At 40.9% G+C, this 21,039-nt stretch overlaps 1 protein-coding gene across 24 annotated transcripts in view; it reads left to right on the forward strand.

The window, feature by feature from the left end:
- RBBP8 (RB binding protein 8, endonuclease) overlaps window positions 1–21,039 on the forward strand; it is a 116,858-nt gene that overhangs the window by 47,354 nt on the left and 48,465 nt on the right. For all 24 annotated transcript variants that reach the window (XM_035270730.3, XM_078347882.1, XM_078347873.1 and 21 more), the window contains 2 exons: window positions 6,508–6,620; window positions 19,032–19,098. In XM_035270730.3, the coding sequence (XP_035126621.2) occupies window positions 6,508–6,620; window positions 19,032–19,098 (180 nt within the window). The remainder of the gene's footprint in view (window positions 1–6,507; window positions 6,621–19,031; window positions 19,099–21,039) is intronic.

Genomic DNA, 21,039 nt, shown 5'->3' on the forward strand with positions numbered 1-21,039 from the left:
TTAGCTGGGTGTGTCAGTGTATCCTGTAGTCCCAGCTACTCTGGAGGTTGAGGCAAGAGAATTGCTTGAACCCAGGAGGCGGAAATTGCAGTTAGCTGAGATCATGCCACTGCACTTCAGCCTGAGCTACAGAGCGAGACCCTGTCTCAAAAAAAAAAAAAGAAAGAGAGAGAGACAAAGGAGGAAGAAAAAAATTCAACATTCGGCTACACAGTGAAGAAAGAGCTAAAATAATAAAAAACATTGTAGACTTAAATCCTGTGAATGAAGGATGGATTCAATCCATGAATACACTTCTTTAGCATATGTAAAAATAACCTCCTTTTTTCTATTTGTAATTTAACCTACTTTTTTATGTACCATAGTTCCCCCACGTCCATAGGGGATACATTCCAAGACCCCCAGAGGATGCCTGAAACCACATATAATACTAAACCCTATATATACTATGTTTCTTCATGTATGTACATATATACAGTACCCAATTTATAAATTAAACACAGATTAAAAATAATAATTATAAAATACAACAGTTGTAGTAGTAGTTATTGTAATAAAAGTTACTTGAATATGAAAAAAAATTGGCCAGGCACAGTAGGTCATGCCTATAATCCCAGCAGTTTGAGAGGCCAAGGAGGGCGGATCACGAGGTCAGGAGATCAAGACCATCCTGGCCATGGTGAAACCCTGTCTCTACTAAAATACAAAAAAAAAAAAAAAATTAGTCAGGCATGGTGGTGGGCACCTGTAGTCCCAGCTACTCAGGAGGCTGAGGCAGGGAAATCCCTTGAACCCGGGAGGCAGACATTGCAGTGAGCCAAGATCACGCCACTGCATTCCAGCCTAGCAACAGAGCAAGACTCCAGCTCAAAAAAAAAAAAAGATAGCTGCCAGATGCCCCCGGTTATCTTTTCTACTATCCTTGTTTCTTTCAATCATTTTTGTTTTTTTGTTTTTGGTGTTTTTTTTTTTTGTACTTTAGGTTCTGGGGTATATGTGCAGATGATGCAGGATTGTTGTATAAGACAGGTTTGCTGCCTCTATCCCCCTGTCACCTATATCTGACATTTCTCCCCATGTTATCTCTCCCTACCCTCTGTTGTCCCTCCCCTAGCCACCTCAATAGACCCCAGTGTGTGATGCTCCCCTCCCTGCATCCATGTGTTCTCATTGTTCAACACCCGCCTATGAGCAAGAACATTCGGTGTTTGATTTTCTGTTCTTGTATCAGTTTGCTAAGAATGATGGTTTCCAGTTTTAATCCACGTCTCTACAAAGGATACAAACTCATCATTTTTTATGGCTGCATAGTATTCCATGGTGTGTATGTGCCACATTTTCCTTGTCCAGTCTATCATCAAGCTCATAGTTTAAAGATTGAAATAGTGTTTTTCAAGGTTAATAAAAAAGAAATCTGCTATTCTCCTTCTTTCCAGTGTTCCCTTCTTCAGAAGCAGTTTTCAGTTGTTCATGTTTTTGTACTGTTTACCTCAAAAATCTTTTTTAAAATGTTTATGTTGCTATTTACAAATTTTTCTTGACTTAGGTGGGTTTTTTTTTCTACATAGATGCCATTCCCATTTCCCTCTTCCTCCTATATAGTGTGTAATAATTTTGGGTTAATCACTATTCAGTTTTTATTTTATTATGATTATGTAAATGTAGCTCAAAACTGAGATATACTGTAAACTGCGTTTAATTTTTTCTTCCTGTGCAAATTTTTATTGTTCATAGTGTTTATGATGGACCTTTTTTTCATATGCTTAGTGTTCTTCTTACCAACCACTAGTCCAACCACAATATTCTATCATTTATATAAATGTATCAAGGTGTTTAGAGGGGTTGTATCTTCTGTCATTTCACCTTTTTGAACAGATCTGTTTTGGAGGCTTTGATCTGCTTCAGTTTGAACACTGTCCTCTTTACCTGCTATATAGTGGCCGTCAAAGGTTCATTTTACTGCTTTCCTTTTTCATTTATCTAGGACTTATTCTTTTCTGTTTTTCCTTATTTTGGTGGAATACCTCCTTCAGTAGATTTCTGAGACGGAGCGTATGGGACATAAAAAAAAGTTTATTTTAGAAAATCACACATATGTAAAAGTAGACCTAATAGTAGAACCAACTGCAGTGTACCCATCACTTGGTTTCAACAGTTACTAACTGTGGCCATTCTTGTTTCATCTTTATTCCCACTAGTCCCTTTTACTACCATTTTGAGACCTTGCCTCAAAAAAATCCCCAAAAAACAAAAAGTACCATTGTCATGCTTTAAAAAAATTAATGATAGGAGGCAACATTTTTGAGATTTTTATATGTCTGAAAATGTTGGTTGAATTAATAGTTGCAGAATATAGGTTTAGGTTGGAAATAATTTTCTTTCAGAATTCCCAGTCACTTCTTTTAGCTTCTAATGTTGCTGTTGAAATCCCACACTATTCTGAGTTCTTTTTCCCCCACAGTTCCCCACCAAAACAGTGCCGTTAGTCTTTGTTTTTGAGATTTGAGATGGGATCTCTCATGTTAACCAGGCTTGTCCTGGCCTCGAGCAATCCTCCCATCTCTATTCTGATTATTTATCTTTTCTGTGTACCTTTTTTTAAAATTTGTTTTTCTTCTGAAAGCTTATGGGCTCTTATCTTTGTCCACAGCATCCAGAAATTTCATAATGATGAGTTATTTTGTTTGAATCTATTAACACCCATTGTGCTGGAAACTTGGGTTTTGTTTTTTTGATTTTTCTTCTCAGTCCTTTAAGGAGTGGGCAATGTTCTTGATTTTCTTCACTGTTCCCCACACTGCCTCAAATCTCCTCCTACCCTTCCTTGCTCTTTCAGGAACTCCTTTTGTTTATGATAGACCTAGAATAATTCCCCAGTTTTATCTTTTCTATTTTCTTTTTGCATTTTTACATTACTTTTTGGGTAGATTTTCTTAGCTTTACTTTCTTATCTTCTATTTTTAAATTTTTAATTAAAAAATCTTAATATTTTTAATTTTTAATTTTTTTTCAGGGAGCTTGTTTAAATATCGATAAGGCCTCACTGTGTTGCCTGTACGGGTCTTGAACGCCTGGCTTCAAGCAATTAATTCTCTTGTCTCAACCTCCCAAAATGCTGGGATTACAGGGAAGAATTGCCACACCTGGATACTATTTTTAGTTTTTAAAGTCTCTTTTTTGTTCTCAGAATATTTCCTTTTATGCAATCCCATTCTCATTTTATAGTTTTTATATCTTTTCTTACCTCTAGAGCATAGTACATCCTCACTTAACATTGTAGATAAGTTCTTGGAAACTGTAACTTTAAAAGAAATGACCTACAGCAGTCTTCAAATAACATCCTTTACTTTGACATAGTTTCATTTTAACAGTGAGGGAAAAAAATTAGCTTGGTTATAAATCATATCACTTAAAGTCACAGTTTCTAAGAACCTATCAATGCTGTTAAGGTCTTACTGTATTCTTTATAATTTGATGGTTGTGATAGTGATGGTGGATTTTTTTCTTTTTCTTTTTGTATAGCTTATTATTTCTTCCTGATTTTTTTTTTAATGTCTTGTGTGCTTTGGTTTCTTATAATTTACAAGCTTTTCTCAGATGCCTTTTGATACTTGGTTATCTGTTATATTTAAGAGATGGAAATAAAGTAATTGGAAACTCTCAGGGCATGGGTAGAACTGTAGACTGTGCGATTCACTGTTAGAGTGATCTGGCTGGTCTGTTTCATTGAAGATACCCTAATGTCAGTATTTTTAGGTCTTTCCTGTCAGGTTGGTCAGATTTCCTAGAGAAGACTCCTTAATTCTATTTTCTAGAATGTATAATAGGGCTGACTCCTAGTGTTCTTGGAGCCAAGTAGATGATGAGGGCCTAGACTGGAATCTTGAGTATTTGGGGAGGTTGGAGTGTGTATGTGTGTGTGTGTGTATGTGTGTTCATTTCATTATTGTACTCCTACTCCTACCTGAACCTCATGGCTCCCAGATCAGACACTCTCTGTCTTAGACTGTCTAAAGATTAAAACTCCAGTCTGCTGCTGGGATGCTGAAGGGGTAATCACTTGACTGCTCAGAATGTAGGAGAGAATGTTTGTATGATAATTTCTTAAAACATACTTTTAGCCTTTTGAGAATTTTGCAGCATAAATGAGTTTGGTTCTAGGTGAGTGCTGTTTAATAGAATTTGCTGTGATCATCGAAATGTTCTAAATCTGCCCTGTTCAATATGGTAGCAAGTAGACATGTGGCTGCTGAGCACTGACTGTAACTGATAAGCTCAATTTTTATTTTTATTCATTTAAATTGAAATAGCCACATGTGGTTGTGTCTGCTATACCTGGACAATGTAATACTCAGCTTTTCCCATCATTAGCTTAGGATTTAGCATTCTCAAGTCCCTTTTATTTATCCACCAGCTGCCTTGCCTTCATTTTTTTATTTTGTTTTCTCTTCAGTTCTTCTTGTCCTTATGTGTTTGTGACTTTAAAATATAGATATATCTTTACTGTAATTTTATGAGATTTTGGAAAGGAGTTAAAATAGATGCAAGTGTTGACTTGCCATCTTAAATGGTGTTTTTTATACAGTGTGATTTTAAGGCTCCTAATCTAATTCCTGTCTTTAGACTGTATTTCACTTAATTCATGATGCCTAGCTGTTGGTTCATTCATTCTAGAAATTCTAATTCTATTAATGCTACATACTACTGCCTATCTTTTATTTTTACATCTATATCAACATTGTTTCATGTGAGTTTTACTTTTATATAAAAACACTGGGTTCTGGCCAGGCACAGTGACTTATGCCTGTAATCCCAGTACTTTGGGAGGCCAAGGTGAGAGGATCACTTGAGTTTAGGATTTGAGACCAGTCTGGGCAACATAGTCAGACCCTTTCTCATTAAAAAAAAAAAAAAGTCTGTGTTCTTTTATTTAGCTTTGATTTTGTTCTATACTTTTCATGTTTTATCTCTGTAACTTATTTTAAAATGTGTGGCATATACTACCATGCTGTGACTTCCACAGACACTTAAATATTTATTATCTATTTTTAAAAAGAGTCTCACTCTGTCACCCAGCCTGGAGAGCAATAGCACAATTTTGGCTTACTGCACTCTCTGCCTCCCAGGTTCAAGCAGTTCTCCTGCCTCAGCCTCCCAAGTAACTGGGATTACAAGCATGAGCCAATGCACCCGGCTAATTCTTGTTTTTTAATAGAGATGAGGTTTTGCCACATTGGCCAGGCTGGTCTTGAACTCCTGACCTCAGGTGATCAACCCATCTCCCAAAGTGCTGTGATTACAGGCATGAGCCACCACACTCGGCTAACACTTAAATACTTATTATCTTACTGACTTAGTTATCGAGTTGAAATTATTGTCTTAGAATATATTTTCTGAATTCTTAATGTGGGGTATGTGTCTCTTTTTTAACCATATTTTTTTCTGATTAGATAAATGATAAAATTGGAAAATGTTTGAAAAATATGGAAAATGAAGAGAAAATCTACCATAATACTGTTACCTATAAGATAACTATTATTAACATTTTGGAATATACCTCTCCCTCACCTGCTTATGTGATATATGTAGTTCTCTCTTCAACAGTCACAAGTAATTAGTAAAAGCTATTTCATAATTTTTTTTTACATAATCCATTGTGAATTTTTAATAGTAATTTTTTTTAATGACAAAACAAAAATACGAGGTGGCTTTTTCCCCCTTGTATCTCTTGACCTTTATTTATTCAACAATATTGACAAATAAATTTTTTTTCTTTTTTTGAGATGGAGTCTCTTTCTGACATCCAGGCTAGAGTGCAGTGACACGATCTCAGCTCACTGCAACCTTCTCCTCCCAGGTTCAAGAGCTTCTTCTGTCTCAGCCTCCTGAGTAGCTGGAACTATAGGCAACCCCCACTATGTCCGGCTAATTTTTGTATTTTTTAGTAGAGATGGGGTTTTACCATGTTGACCAGGCTGGTGTCGTACTCCTGACCTCATGATCCGCCCACCTCAGCCTAAGTGCTAGGATTACAGGCATGAACCACCTCGCCCAGCCAATATTAACAAATAAATTTTGATAAATTTAATTCTTCATCAAAAATACTATTGAATACTCACCATGTGTGATATGCTGTGTTGAGCAAAGCAGCTGCAAAGTTGTTTCAGGTATAATTCTGCCCCTTGTTATTGGACCAGGGTTCATATTTTGACCATAATAAATTAAATCAAGGTCAGCTTCTTTAATAAATAAGTTTTTTTCTTAGATTGAGTTTTAAATTGGTAGATTTTTATAGAATTGCAATCAGAACTGCAATCTGAGCAAAATGATGATATAACATGATTTCAGACTATGTAAGAATATGTTAAAGGTATGATAACATCATTAATCTTGCTTATTTTCACAGTATTTGCCGAGTCAGCTCCTTAAATCTTCATCAAAGTCTTGGAATTCAAATATCAGAACATTTATTTTAAGAGATGAAAAATGCTTTGTTTTATTTCATAGGTTAAGAGCAGGATTATGTGATCGCTGTGCAGTAACTGAAGAACATATGCGGAAAAAACAGCAAGAGTTTGAAAATATCCGGCAGCAGAATCTTAAACTTATTACAGAACTTAGTGAGTTTCCTTTCATTTATTAATTATTTAAAGTATAATGTATCATTGTTAAGACCTATTAGTAAATTGGTTGTAATCAAATGGATTGTTTACATATATTTTTCCTTATATAGTAAAAGTTCAAATGTCCTTTGTTGTACTTTTTGTAGATTTAATCTCATGCTTATTTTATTAAGAAATAGGACACAAAAAGGTTGTGCAAATACCATCCACATTGGTCTTAAAGTCATCAGTTCTAAGATAAGAAGCAGGTTTTTGTTGGACATGTCCATATTTGCTTCTTTAGTTTTATCTTATTTCATGTAACTTTAGTACTTAGTAAAAAAAAAAACAAAGCAGACAATTTAGTGTTCTATACTTGGTTTCTCTCTTGATATTCATGACATACTGTTTTCAGTTTATTCTTCTTACCTATTGAGTGTAGAGTTTTTCTACATTCTTAGCTGCCTTCTTTTAGTTTTTAATACTTATGTTAACCTTAATTCTCTTTTAACCATTTGTTTCTTTTGGTGACCATTACCTGCATTTCCCATAAGCTACTCACGATCGATATATTCAAAATCTAATTAATTACCTTCTTTTCCAAACTAATTCTGTCTTCTATTTTTTTTTCTGTTAATTATATTGTTATCCTCTGGTTATTCAAGTTAGAATATATGAATATATGCTCATTGTTTTAAAAAGAGGTAAGAAAGAATATAGCTTTATTCTGCTCCCAGAGGTAACTACTGTTAATAGTCTGGTATGTGTCTGTCTAGGTCCAGGTTTATCTGTCTCTGTTCCTTATTAGACCTTGCTTCCCTCCCTTCTCTTTTGAATTTTAGTGGGATCATATTACACTTTGTATTCTAATGTGTTATTTCACTTTAGACTATGTCTTGGACGTCTTTACATGTCAATATATCTATAGATTCTGTGGTGTATATAGGTGAACATGTGCATATATTTAGGAATGTAAGAATATTATCAATGAGTAGAAAATTGTTACATCTCAATAAATATATAGTGTTTCTTATTATCTGTGAGGTATTGGTACCGGGACCCAGACCCATACCAAAATCCTTGGCTGCTCAAATACCTTATATAAAGTTGCATACTATTTGCTTATAACCTACCCACATTCTCCTGCACACTTTAAATACCAAATGCAGTCTCTACACATCACTTCATTTGTGTGAATTAAATGTATTTGGTGTGTGACAAATTCAAGTTTTGCTTTTTGGAACTCTGTGGAATTTTTTTTCCCAAATATTTTCTGTCCACAGATTCGGAACCCACAGATACAGAAGGCCAACTGTAGTTGAGACCCTTGGTCATATTATCGTTAGTACTACTGGAAATAATCTCCAGTAATGTCTACATATTTAATATATTTCCAGCAACTTTATCTAAAATAGAGCCAAAAACTCCAAGCAGGCAAAAATGCTTGTCTAGGTGTTAAAGTATGAGACAACACTTTTTTAAATGGCTGCATTGTATGCTATAGTTAGGTGTCAGTTTTTAAATGGCTGCATTGTATGCTATAGTTAGGTGTCAGTTTTTAAGCTATTGTCACATTAATGGACTACTCAACTTTTTGTTTGAATGTTTGAGAATTTTTATTTCCTTATATCCTCTTCATATTTGGGCAAAATTAATAATATTCAATCTGGTGGGTGAAGAGTGATACCTTTTTAAAATTGGCATTCTCTGTTACTATTCTGGTCAGGTATTATTTTATATGATTGCCTTCTTGGGTGAATGGATTATTTATTCTTTGCCCAGTCTTAAGTTGCCCTATTTGCTATTCATATTTTTTAATTAACTAAGAGTTATTTACATATTATGGTAGGATTATTACACTTTGGTAGACATACTGTGCATATATTTTCTACCTTGCTCTCTGTTACCTGTTGACTTCATTTTTTTTTTTCTTTGAGACACTGTGTTACTTGTTGCCCAGGCCGTAGTGCAGTGGTGCACTGCAACCTCCACCTCCCAGATTCAAGCAATTCTTCTGCCTCAGCCTCCTGAGTACCTGGGACTACAGGCGCACACCACCACGCCCAGCTAATTTTTGTATTTTTAGTAAGAGATAGGGTTTCATCATTGGTCAGGCTGATCTTGAACTCCCAACCTCAGTTGATCCACCTGCCTTGGCCTCCCAGAGTATTGGAATTACAGGCATGAGCCACCACACCCAACTTAATTTTATAACTACTTGACATGTGGAAGTTTTGTATATTATCTGGTTTAGAAAGGCTTTCTCTACCCCCAAGAATATAAAAATATTCTCCAATTTTTGTACTATATGCAAATATGTAAATACAAGTAAATTTGCATATTTAATCCATCTGGAATTTTTAACATGGAGTGTGAAGTCTAAATTTACCATCTTTAGAGTATGCAGCCATTCACCCTCAAGCTTACTGTCTCATGGTCAAAATATGACAGGTACTTTTTTAGGCCTCATGACTGCGTTCATACCGGAAGGAGGAAGCAGCAGCAAAAGGCTGAAATGGGCCTGCCAGGAGAGTCTTTAAAAAAAAAAAGCTTTGAACAGCCACCCAATAACTTTTGCTTCAGTCTCACTAGCTAGGAACCACCACCACATTTTAGCTCATTCCCATTGTCCGACCTACTCTCTGCGGGAAGACTGAGCTCGTTCGGAAAAAACCGGGCCGCAGGCTGGAGGAAATTCCTTAAGTTCAGGCTTTATTGAGAGGAAAGAGCCTCCGGGCGGACCAGCCGGGAGGAAGAGAATGGCCGCGCCGCTCAGAGGGGCAGGGTTGTTTTATAGGGGGCTGAAGGGCTGGGGGGTGGGGAAGCCAAAAGCCGAGGTGGTGGGCAACTGTTGGTCAGTTTGAACTGCTGGGCGGGAAGCTGGGCAGCGGGAGGGCTAGGGCTGGTATGTAAAGTGAGAGATAAGGGAGCCTCTTTGTGGGGGAGGGAAAGAGAGAGAGAGAGAGCTTTTGCGGTAGGGGCAGAGTTTTCCAAACATTCCCGACTCCTTAAAGAAAAGAAAAAGAGGGGGTCAGGGGCGTCGGTTGTCTCTCTGGCTACTTCCTGCTGACAAGGGTCGACGGGGGTTTCTGAGGAGGTTTCTTTTCCTAAGGAGCCTGGATGTTCGGGGAGAGGTCTGTTTCTTGCACTCGTTCAGGGTGGGGTTGGAGCAGCATCTGGTGGATGGTGACTCGAGTCAGTTCTTGAAAGCGCCGCTGTAGGAACTGTAGAAAGCAAGGAGCAATAAGTAAGATTAGGCAAACAGCTACTAGGGGGCCCAAGCAATGGGGACAAGAGGGTATCCATAGAGGAAGACCACCACGCTGTGGCTTCAGCCGAGAACTTCTGACTCTGCAGGTTAGTTTTGAGTTTCTGGAGGCTCTCGATTCGGGTTTCTACTAGGCCGGATTCATTGATGTAGTAACAGCACTCTTCTTGTAGGAAGATACAGGTCCCTCCTCGTTCAGCAGTGAGCAGGTCTAGGGCTCTTCGGTTCTGCAAGGCAACTTGGGCAACTGAGGTGATCTGTCGTTGGAGTGATGCTAAAGACTCAGTAGAGTCATCAATAGCTGCTTGGAGTTGTGAGGTCAGTCGGGCTATGGCCAGGTGAGAGTGGACTAGTGCCCCTCCTCCTAATCCTGCTGCAAGTGCTGAACCAGCAAGGGAGACTCCAACGGCAATGGGTAGGAAGGCAGCTCGTCGGGTGCGGCGATGGGGAGTTTGCAGCATCTGGAATTCGGCTGGGGAATATATAGTGAGTTGAGGAACTAGGGTTACCGGGAGGCATAAAAGAGATGAGGAAAGACTAATGTAGAGAGTTTTTGTTAAGGTCTTGTTACACCCGAAAAACGTTCCTCGTGGGGCTGTTATATTAGTGGTTACCCGTATAGTTCTGTTACAGCTAGGGAAGTTTCGGCCTAGGGAATAGCACACACGTAGCTGTTCAAAATCAGGTGGAGTATAGAGATCGACTTCCCTGACGGGGGAGAAGGAAGAAGTTGAGGCTGAAAGGTTGAGAGGGATGGGGTAAGGGACTGCAACGAAGGGAGTCTGTCCTAAGAAGGCACACATGAGGCATGAGGTTAGGTCAGTTAATCCTGAGAGGTTAGCTAACTTGATTCCTTCTTGGAGAAAGGTTAACCAGGAAAACGGAGGCGAATGTGGTTGCAATTGGTCATTCAGAGATTTTTCTTGTAGGCTAATGTCAGAGTGGACTTGGTGGACTGTACGTACGTATGCCCGCCAGATGTACAGGTGGGAAGAGGGATATTTGGTATCTATGTGGTCATACACGGCAGCTTTCTGGGGGCTTTTCCACCGGTTGTCCCAGGGGTCAGGTATGAGAAGGGAATACTGTGTAGAACTGATAATGGTGTTTCCTTCTCCATCTACATCTGGGATGATTTTGAGCTGAGATCGGGCAGGTACTGTGGACTCGATAGCTATATGTAGTCGACAGTTCATCCAAGTACATCCCATGCAGGAGCGCCAAGGAATATTATTGCATGCTCCTGATGGTTGGTCATGGTTGAAGCACATGAGAGGTATATTAGTATGGATGTTGCGGAATTTGGTGAAGTTCAGCTATATGGCACTTTGGCATCCGGCTGCGGGGCAGTCGGAAGTTGCAAGAAGATGGTTGTGGCTGTATGGGGGGGTATTACAGATGAAGGTGGTTTTGGTATAGTTTTCAGTTAGGAAGACTCTCCATCTGTAGGGGGTGTGGCTGCTAGGCCCTGGTAAGTTTGACAGATAAAGGGCCAGTAGGAACAGCCTTCCAGCATAAGGAGGGTCCATGAGGGGCCTTTTTTACCCGAGAGAGGTGAACCCAAGATGGGATTTCAGCAATTCTTATAGCTGATGGAGTGGTAAGGAGGACTGTGTATGGTCCTTCCCACTTGGGGGCGAGGGGCTTTGGGGAGAGGGACCTGATAAGAACTGAGTCCCCGGGGGAGACTTTCTGTGTATTTTCAGATGACTGGGTGGGTTGGGGAAGAGAAGCGTTGGCGTGTTCTCGGAGAAGGCTGCGAAGGAGAGTAAAGTAGGGGAGGTAGCTGTCTAGAGGAGTAGTCTCTGGCGGTGGGGGAGTTGAAAGTAGGAAGGGGCAACCATACAGCAGCTCAAATGGGCTAAGCTGTGATGGGCCCCGGGGGCCTGCTCTTACCCTGGTGAGGGTGATAGGAAGTAAGGTTACCCAGGATTGGCGGAGCTCAAGCATGAGCTTAGTCAGATGCTCCTTTATTAGGCCATTGGCCGGTTCTACCTTACCAGAGGACTGAGGATGGTAGGCGGCGTGTAGCTTCCACTGAATTCCTAGAGAGGTAGAAACGGCATTAGTGACTTTGGAGATAAAGGCTGGGCCATTGTCTGACTGTATGGTGGCTGGGAGTCCAAAGCATGGGATGATGTCTTGAATGAGATGAGTGGCTACTGTCCCGGCAGACTCAGAGGCTGTGGGGTAAGCTTCAATCCAGCCTGAAAAAGTGTCAACAATGGTTAGCAGATACTGGTACTGTTTGTGCTTTGGCATATGGGTGAAATCAATTTGCCAGTCTTGGCCAGGTAGGAACCCGCGTAGCTGATGAAGCTGGCGCCGGGGATGACAGGAACCCTGGGAATTAGTTTTCGCGCAGACAGTACATGAGGACTGGACTTCCTGTATGGTACTGAGGAGATGGTGAGGGTGAAAAAGTGGGTTGAGGAATCGGTATAAGGCTTTAGGCCCAATGTGGAGTGAATTGTGGATGTCTTGGATTATCTGGTACCTTTGCTTTTCAGGGAGGATGAGGAGGTTATGCTTGAAGGCCCAGTCATCCTTGAACCGTACCCCGGGGGTAGATTGGAGGGCCTGGAGTTCCGAGGCAGAGTATTGAGGGCTAGGAGAAAAAGGCTGTGTGGGCTGGCGGTGGGGAAGGTTATGACGGCCTTCAGCTTTGAAAGGATGTCTCGCCCCAGAAGGGGAACTGGGCAGGTGGGGATTACTAAAAAGGAGTGGGTGAATGGAGTGGAGTTATATGAGCACATGAGTGGTGGGGTTTGGTAGGGAATACTCGGGGTCCCATCGATTCCCATAACCGAGACCTGGGAAGGGGTGAGACGGCCAGAATAAGAAGGAAGTGCGGAGTAGGTAGCCCCCATGTCTTGTGACCCTAGGCTCGGCGAGGGTAACCGGAGTCGGAAAGCCAGGGCCCCGCTAGTCATCTAGCAGCCCTAGTAGACTGGGGAACAGAGCTCCCTCGGAGGTCGGCTCCTGGCAAGCAGGCTCCTCCCTACTGAGGGTGACTGCCGGCTGAGTAACACCAGTGTGTCTGTTTTGAGGAACCGGCACCCTGGGGAAGCTGGGGCAGTCTGACTTCCAGTGTCCCGGGAGCCGACAGATAGGGCAAGGCTTAGTTGGTGGCCGTGGTTGTGGACAGGCTTGGGACCAGTGTCCTTCCTTTCCACATTTGAAACATGCTCCCGGAGGGGCATGGGTTTGGGCCTTGGGCTTCTGGTTCCCTGCCGGCCTTAGAGCCGCCACTAGGGCTTGGGTCTGGAGGGCAGCCTTCTGCTTCATGCGAGTTTGGCGGGCAGCCTCAGCCGCATCTTCCCTGGCATTGAATACTTTAAAGGCCATTTTTACCAGGTCTTGGATGGGAGTCTCTGGCCCCTCTTCTGCTTTCTTTAGTTTCTTTCTTATGTCGGGTGCTGATTGGGAGATAAAATGGGAGGCTAATACAGTGGCCCCGTTTTGGGAGGCTGGATCTAGTCGAGTGTACCGGACTAGGGCTTCTTATGTTTGAGTGAGGTATTGGAATTCTTTAATATAGGTGGACGGGTTGGCTGAGAAGGATCCTAAACGTTTCTCAATTTGGGACAGGTCTTGGAGTGAGAAAGGAACATGGACCCTGATTAAACCTTCTGCACCTGCTGCTTCTCGGAATGGGGCCAGGATAGCTGGCTGGTGGGAGCGGGTGTGGGCCGCCACCGGAGAGGCAAGAGGAAGTGCGGCCTCTGAGGGAGGGGGCTCGGAGGGAGTAGAGGAAGAGCGAGGCATGGCCTCTGAGTTAGGAGGTGCAAAGGGAGTGGGGGAAGGGCGTGCCGTTGATGGCAACTGGTTGCTGAGATTGGCAGGAGAGGACAGATGTTCAGGCAGATCCTCCGGTGAGGAGTAGGGAGGGGGAGAGGTAGTGGAGGAAGATTTACGGGGTGGGGGGGGTTCGAGATAAGAGGATTTGGTAGGTGGAGCAGGAAGAACATAGGTCAGGGTGGGTACGGAGGTCCCAAAAAGCCTGGACGTAAGGAATTTCATTGTCCTTTCCCGCGCGGCGACAAAAATCGTCGAGATCTCGGAGGGTGTTGAAATCAGAAGTGCCAGTCGGGGGCCAATGTGACTGGTTACTGAGTTTGTATTGGGGCCAAGCCACCTGGGACAGGAAAATAAGCGTTTTCGTTCTGAGGGTTTGGGAATATCCCAATTTGGTAAAATTTCGCAGCAAGCACCCGAGGGGGGTGCTCAGAGGTATTTTGGACTCCGAATTTCCCATGGCAGGCGCAGCTACAGACTCTCCGGCGCGGATGGGCAGATGCAACGAAAAGTCGTCCCCTTTCGTTGCAAATTCCCCGGAGTACAATTAAGTACGGAAAGGGAAGCGGTCAGAGGGGCGTCCCCCGTCTGGCGGCTGTCCCTCGGAAGGCTCCTGGAGCCGGAATGGAAGACTACCTTGCCTCGGCCGAGACTAGGCAAGGAGTCCGTGCGGAATGCCGGAGAGGGAGCAACTGCACCGTGCCGTAGGAAGAGGAGACGGGAAGCGGGGGAAGGCAAAGCAAGAAAAACTTGGCTTACCTTAATCGGAACGTGGAGGTGGCAGGGCCAGTGTTGGGTAGGTCGGGGAGGGGGGCCGTGGCCAGGCCAACGGCTCCAGCTCCCGGGTTTCAGCACCATTTGTCCGACCTACCCTCTGCGGGAAGACTGAGCTCGTTCGGAAAAAACCGGACCGCAGGCTAGAGGAAATTCCTTAAGTTCAGGCTTTATTGACAGGAAAGAGCCTCCGGGCGGACCAGCCGGGAGGAAGAGGAGAATGGCCACTCCGCTCAGAGGGGCAGGGTTGTTTTATAGGGGGCTGAAGGGCTGGGGGGTGGGGAAGCCAAAAGCTGAGGTGGTGGGCAACTGTTGGTCAGTTTGAACTGCTGGGCGGGAAGCTGGGCGGTGGGAAGCTGGGCGCCGGGAGGGCTAGGGCCGGTATGTAAAGTGAGAGATAAGGGAGCCTCTTTGTGGGGGAGGGAAAGAGAGAGAGAGAGAGAGCTTTTGCGGTAGGGGCAGAGTTTTCCAAACACCCATCACTGGAAAATGACTAAGGATTTGAAGCCTTGTGTCAGGCGACCTTTCTGACCTCTTTCATTAACTTTATTTTGTTGCAGATTGTCTAGGTTAAAATGTCATTTGCAGATGGTGACAATTTTATTTTTTCTTTAATAATTTTTATAGTTTATTTTGGTGATTGTTTTTCTTTACATACTTCATTGGCCTAAGGGGCTTCAGGATGCTGCCCAGAATAGCAGTTGTTACATAAGGGAAGACTAGAATATATTACCTTTAAGTGTGCTGTGGCCTTCTAGTAGATACATGAAATTAAGTTATGGACATTTCCTTCTATGCCTCCTTTGCTAAGTTTTGCTTAATTGTGAATTTATAAAATTCTTAGCATCTGCTCATGTGAGTTTTACTGATAGCTTTTCTAGGCTGAACCAATGTTTAATTTCTCTTTCTTTTTTTTTTGAGATAGAGTCTCGCACTGTTGCCTAGGCTGGAGTGCAGTGGGACAATCTCCTTTCAGTGTAACCTTCGCCTCCTAGTTCAAAAGATTCTCTGCCTCAGCCTCCCAAGTAGCTGGGATTACAGGTGCCTGCCACCACACCAGCTAATTTTTTTGTATTTTTAGTAGAGACGGGGTTTCACTGCCTTGGCCAGACTGGTCTTAAACTCCTGACCTTGTGATCCCCGCACCTCAGCCTCCCAAAGTGCTGAGATTACAGGCATGAACCACCACACCTGGCCAGAACTAGGAAAGTTATAGACAGGAAGATAGATAAAATATTTTATAAGTGTATGTTAAAATTTCAAATTTGCACAATTTGAGTAACAGGAAAGTTATGAAGGTGAAATCCCAAGCAAAGTTGTTTTAAGAATACATGGCACTAAGGGCTTTAGGATTATGAATTGTTGGTGTTTCTATCTGTTGTGATTTGGAGAGATTGAAAGAATACTACCACTGCTGCCACCTTCCCAGAATCTCTTTTTTCATCTGCTACTTTTTTCTTCTTGTCATTTTTCTTGCTTTTTAGGTTTTACTTTTTCCAGTTACTGAATTTTGAGGGTATTTTCCTTCTTATTTCATTTTTGTTTGAAAATTTCTTTCTATTCTTTTTGATCAACCTTGAACTTCTAAAATGCTTTTTTTTTTTTCTTTTGAGATGGAGTCTCACTCTGTCCCCCAGGCTGGAGTGCAGTGACGCTATCTCTGCTCACTGCAACCTCTGTCTCCTGGGTTCAGGTGATTCTCTTGCCTCAGCCTCCTGAGTAGCTGGGATTATAGGCACGTGTGACCACACCCAGCTAAATTTTGCCTTTTTAGTAGAGATGGGGTTTTGCCATTTTGACCAGGCTAGTCTCGAACTCCTGACCTCAGTTGAACCACCTTAGTATGCATTTTTAAAGTTAATATCTTAATTCTCTTCTGAATAATACAAGTAGTTTAAAGCACTTAACTTTGATCTTCTCCTCTTACATGCTGCTTTTGCCCAGTATTTCATTTCTGTATAGTTTTTTTTTTTTAGCCCTACAAGCTAGATACTTTTTAAAAAATTACTTTTAAGTAAAACTGCCTTTTAATTAGCCCAAGGGAGAATCCTTGCTTTGCTGATAGTAAATCTTACTGGGACCCTACTTTAATGACTGAAAATGGGAGGGAAGGACACCTAGTTAGAGAGCTTTTCTGTATGGATAGTTCATCTTCTGAATGTGAAGGGGCCTTTTCTCGTGTCTACTCTAAGTTACTTGGGAGCACTGCTCTGATTTCCTTGTCTCAGTATTTATTAATAACTCTAATGTCAAAACTTCTAGACATCTCTCCTCAGGACTTACAGCCTAAGGGCAACTATTAGGCACCCTTTATTTACCCATTTAGCAATCTGTAGGCTGTACTGCCTCTGATACTAGAATTGATGTGAGATTCTGCTTGGAAAACTCCCTTTTTTAAAGCCCCTTTTTCTTTGGATTTTACCATCAATCTGAGCCTATTTTTAAATATTTCAGAAATCGTTTATAGTTCTGATCTGTTAGTGACACCCTTTCTGGCTTTTTAATATTGCAGTAGAGTTATTTTAGAGTGTTGTCATTTTACTTGGATTTGGAGAGGGAAAATCAAGTAAACCATCTTAATCAGAAATCTAAGGTCATCTTTGACTTCTGTCTGCCCTACAAAGGATAAGTTGCCAAATACTACTGATTTTACTGTTCTTTACTTCCTATTTATACACCTCTATATAGGTTCAGATACTCATTTCTTTTAATGACCAACTGACTTTTTGTCTTGTCAATACATTTTTTTTGAGCTGAAGTCTCACTCTGTCACCCAGGCTGGAGTGCAGTGGCCCAGTCTCAGTTCACTGCAACCTCTGCCTCCAGAGTTTAAGCAATTCTCCTGCCTCAGCCTCCTGAGTAGTTGGGATTACAGATGCCTACCACCACACCTGGCTAATTTTTGTATCTTTAGTAGAGACAGGGTTTCACCATGTTGGTCAGACTAGTCTCAAACTCCTGACCTGGTGATCCACCTGCCTTCGCCTCCCAAACTGCTGAGATTGCAGGCACAAGCCACTGTACCTGGCTGTCAATACTTTCTTCTCACATTGGTATATGCTATATGTACTAACAAATCAATCTTCCCATTATTCGTCTATGAAAAATGATTCCTGGTAATCTGTAAGATAAAGTTTTAATTTCTTAGCCTGCTATGGAAAGCTTTCTACCATTTATTATACCCAGTCTTTCTCTGTTCCACTGATTCTCTCTGTAGAATAGTCTCCTATCCAGCTCAGTTGCCCTTTCTTTGATGCATGCCTTCCTTGTCTTCTCAAAGGCACAAAGTAACCTCTTTCTCCTTGGAAATTTCCTTAGGACTTTATTTGTACTTCTCTAATGCCCTTGACACTTTTAAACCTATAAAACATGTTTATGTAATATCTTGTCTCCTTTATTAGACTACACATTGCTTTAGGTTACTGTCTATATCTTGATTTTTTTGGATCCTCCACAAAAGTAGTTTAATGACCTCACATGTAGATAGTTCAAAAAATGTTCTCAGTGTAAGAAAATATGTTTAGACTTATAAACCACTAAATTATTAACAGATTTTTAGAATATCATTAACCTTCTTTGGTAAAAGTTTATTGTATTTGCTGTGACTTGATTTCTGAGATCTACTCCTTTTGCTAAAATACATACTTTACCAGTGACATCATACTAAGCATCGATGAGAGTTTTATGCTGGTTCCAGTGGAAATTACAGCCCACAACTGGATTTCTGCTTTATAAATTAAATAAATATAGATAGAAAAATTTGGTAGAGATTCAAACAGATACTCCTTCAGTGGATATATTTAACTGATACCATAATTATTCATGAAACACAGAGTTTGACTCAGATGAAAATTTGACTTGATAAGTGTGTTTGTTATCAAAATTGCACTGATATTCAGCGTTTTTTTTCCCTGGGAGACTGTCACTCTGTCACCTAGGCTGGAGTGCAGTGGCGTGATCTTGGCTCACACAACCTCCACCTCCTGGGTCCAAGTGATTCTCTTGCCTCCACCTTGAGTTAGTGAGATTACAGGCACGCACCATCACGCCTGGCTAATTTTTGTAGCTTTGGTAGCGACAGGGTGTCACCATGATGGCTAGGCTGGTCTCGAATTCCTCACCTCAAGTGATCCACCCGCCTCAGCCTCCCAAAGTACTGGGATTACAGGTATGAGTCACTGCGCCCAGCCTATTTTATTTTTATGATCAAATTAATTTCAAGATAAGTGACTTTTGCTAAAATGGTATTTGAAATTAGTGGGACTGAGTAACCAGATGGAATTCTTTCTTGTCTTCAGTATGAATAATTGTACTCCCTAGTACATGAGGTACTCTCTCTCTTTTGCCTGCAAGCATTACATAAAATTATCAGTTAATCAGTTACATGGAACTGGCATAGTGTGATATGTAGTACTCCTTACCTAATAACAAATTAGTTTTGCACACTAGTGTTAACCCTGAATAAACATTATGATTTAGGATTATTTAAGTCCTAATTTCTTCATAAATGCTGACATAGTTTATTTGAAAGACTGACATAGATGTTAATATAAATATATTATTGGTCTTCTTTTTCACATTGTTTTCAGTGAATGAAAGGAATACTCTACAGGAAGAAAACAAAAAGCTTTCTGAACAACTGCAGCAGAAAATTGAGTAAGTATTTTCCCCCAACCTTGTTCCTTTATTTTACTTAGCTACACAAACCGTGACGATATGGTAAGAGTTGCAGATTTCGTTTTTAAAATTATGAAGTATTCTGCAGTTAAAGAAATACAAAAATCACTACATTTTTGTGTTTTGAGAGTATAAGTGTGAATGCATTTCTTAGATTTTGAATAAAGTATCAACTGTCAACATTGCAGCTAAAACATTTTAATTTTTATAGCGATTTATTATAAATAATACATTATTAAAATACTTATATTTCAAACAGATGTTTGAGTTGTGTTAGCTCTCTTCCAGCCCTGTCCCAGAAACTTCATAAGAGCTAACTGAATATTTTCTCTTATATAGTACTCAGGCCTGTCGAACTTCTTCCTTCCTCTATTCTTCTTCCCTTTCTCTTAAAGAATAAAAACAGTAACTTTTATCTCTTGATCTTGTGTGCCACTTCCTCTTATGTGTGTTTTATGTTTATTATTTCTAATTCTCACTGTGGCTCTGCAAAGTAGTTTTATTATCCTCACTTTACAAATGGGGAAATCAAAGGTCACAAAGTCAAATAACTTGCCTATCATCTTACAGCTAGTAGGTAATAGGACTATCACTCAGACCCATATATTTTCTGAAAAGCCTCTTTTTTTTTTTTTTTTTTTTTCTTCCCATTATCCAACACTGGGTGTTTTTCCTTTTCTTTCTTTTTTATTTTGAGACAGAATCTTACTCTGTCACTCAGGCTGGAGTGTAGTGGTGCTATCTTGGCTCACTGCAACCTCATCCTCTGCCTCCTGGGTTAGAGCAATTCTCCTGCCTCAGCCTCCTGAGTAGCTGAAATCTCAGGTGTGCACCACCATTCCCTGCTAACTTTTGTATTTTTGGTAGAGACAGCGTTTCACCATGTTGGCCAGGCTGGTCTTGAACTCCTGACCTCAGGCAGTCCACACACCTCAGCTTCCAGAGTGCTAGGATTACAGGTGGGAGCCATTGCACCTGGCCAGAATATTTTTCTAAATATGATCTGACTAATGCAGAGCAGAGATATGACGAGCTTTTAGTTCCCATTTATATAAAGTTTATGTACTATTTTTGAAAACTCAGGATTCAGGATAGTCCTAATGTCATTATAGAGTTCCTAAAGATGTGTTGCATTTGAGTAGACATTACAGAAACTTCGGTAAAACTATGTAGATGAAACATATTATTTGGCTTAGAATAGTTATTTATGTATAAACACATCTCACAAGTGGAATTATCATTCTTACCAGTAGACTTTTAGTATTATGGATATCCAATAGAATTCTGATATTCCTCCAATGTGATCAGTCTACTTTTTGAGAAGAGATAATAGATAAGGAAAGAACCCTATGGAATCAGACTGAAGTTTACTATAAGGACACATGCACACGAATGTTCATTGCAGCACTGTTTACAATAGCAAAGACCTCAAATCATCCCAAATGCCCATCGATGATAGACTGGACAGGGAAAATGTGCCACATATACACCATGGAATATTATGCAGCAATCAAAAACAATGAGTTCATGTCCTTTGTAGGGACATAGATGAACCTGGAGACCATCATTCTCAGCAAACTGACACAAGAACAGAAAATGAAATATTACATGTTCTCACTCATAGGTGGGTGTTGAACAATGAGAACACATGGACACAGGGAGGGGAGCACTACACACTGGGGTCTGTTGGGGGGAATAGGGGAGGGACAGTGAGGGGTGGGGAGATGGGGAGAGATAGCATGGGGAGAAATGCCAGATACAGGTGAAGGGGAGGAAGGCAGCAAATCACACTGCCACGTGTGTACCTATGCAACAATCTTGCATGTTCTTCACATGTACCCCAAAACCTAAAATGCAATTAAAAAAAAAAGAAAATGTCAACACTTTCTAATTTTAATAATGCTGTATAATAAAGAGAGA

Source organism: Callithrix jacchus, chromosome 13, assembly GCF_049354715.1.
Source record: "Callithrix jacchus isolate 240 chromosome 13, calJac240_pri, whole genome shotgun sequence".
NCBI classification, from domain to species: domain Eukaryota; kingdom Metazoa; phylum Chordata; class Mammalia; order Primates; family Cebidae; genus Callithrix; species Callithrix jacchus.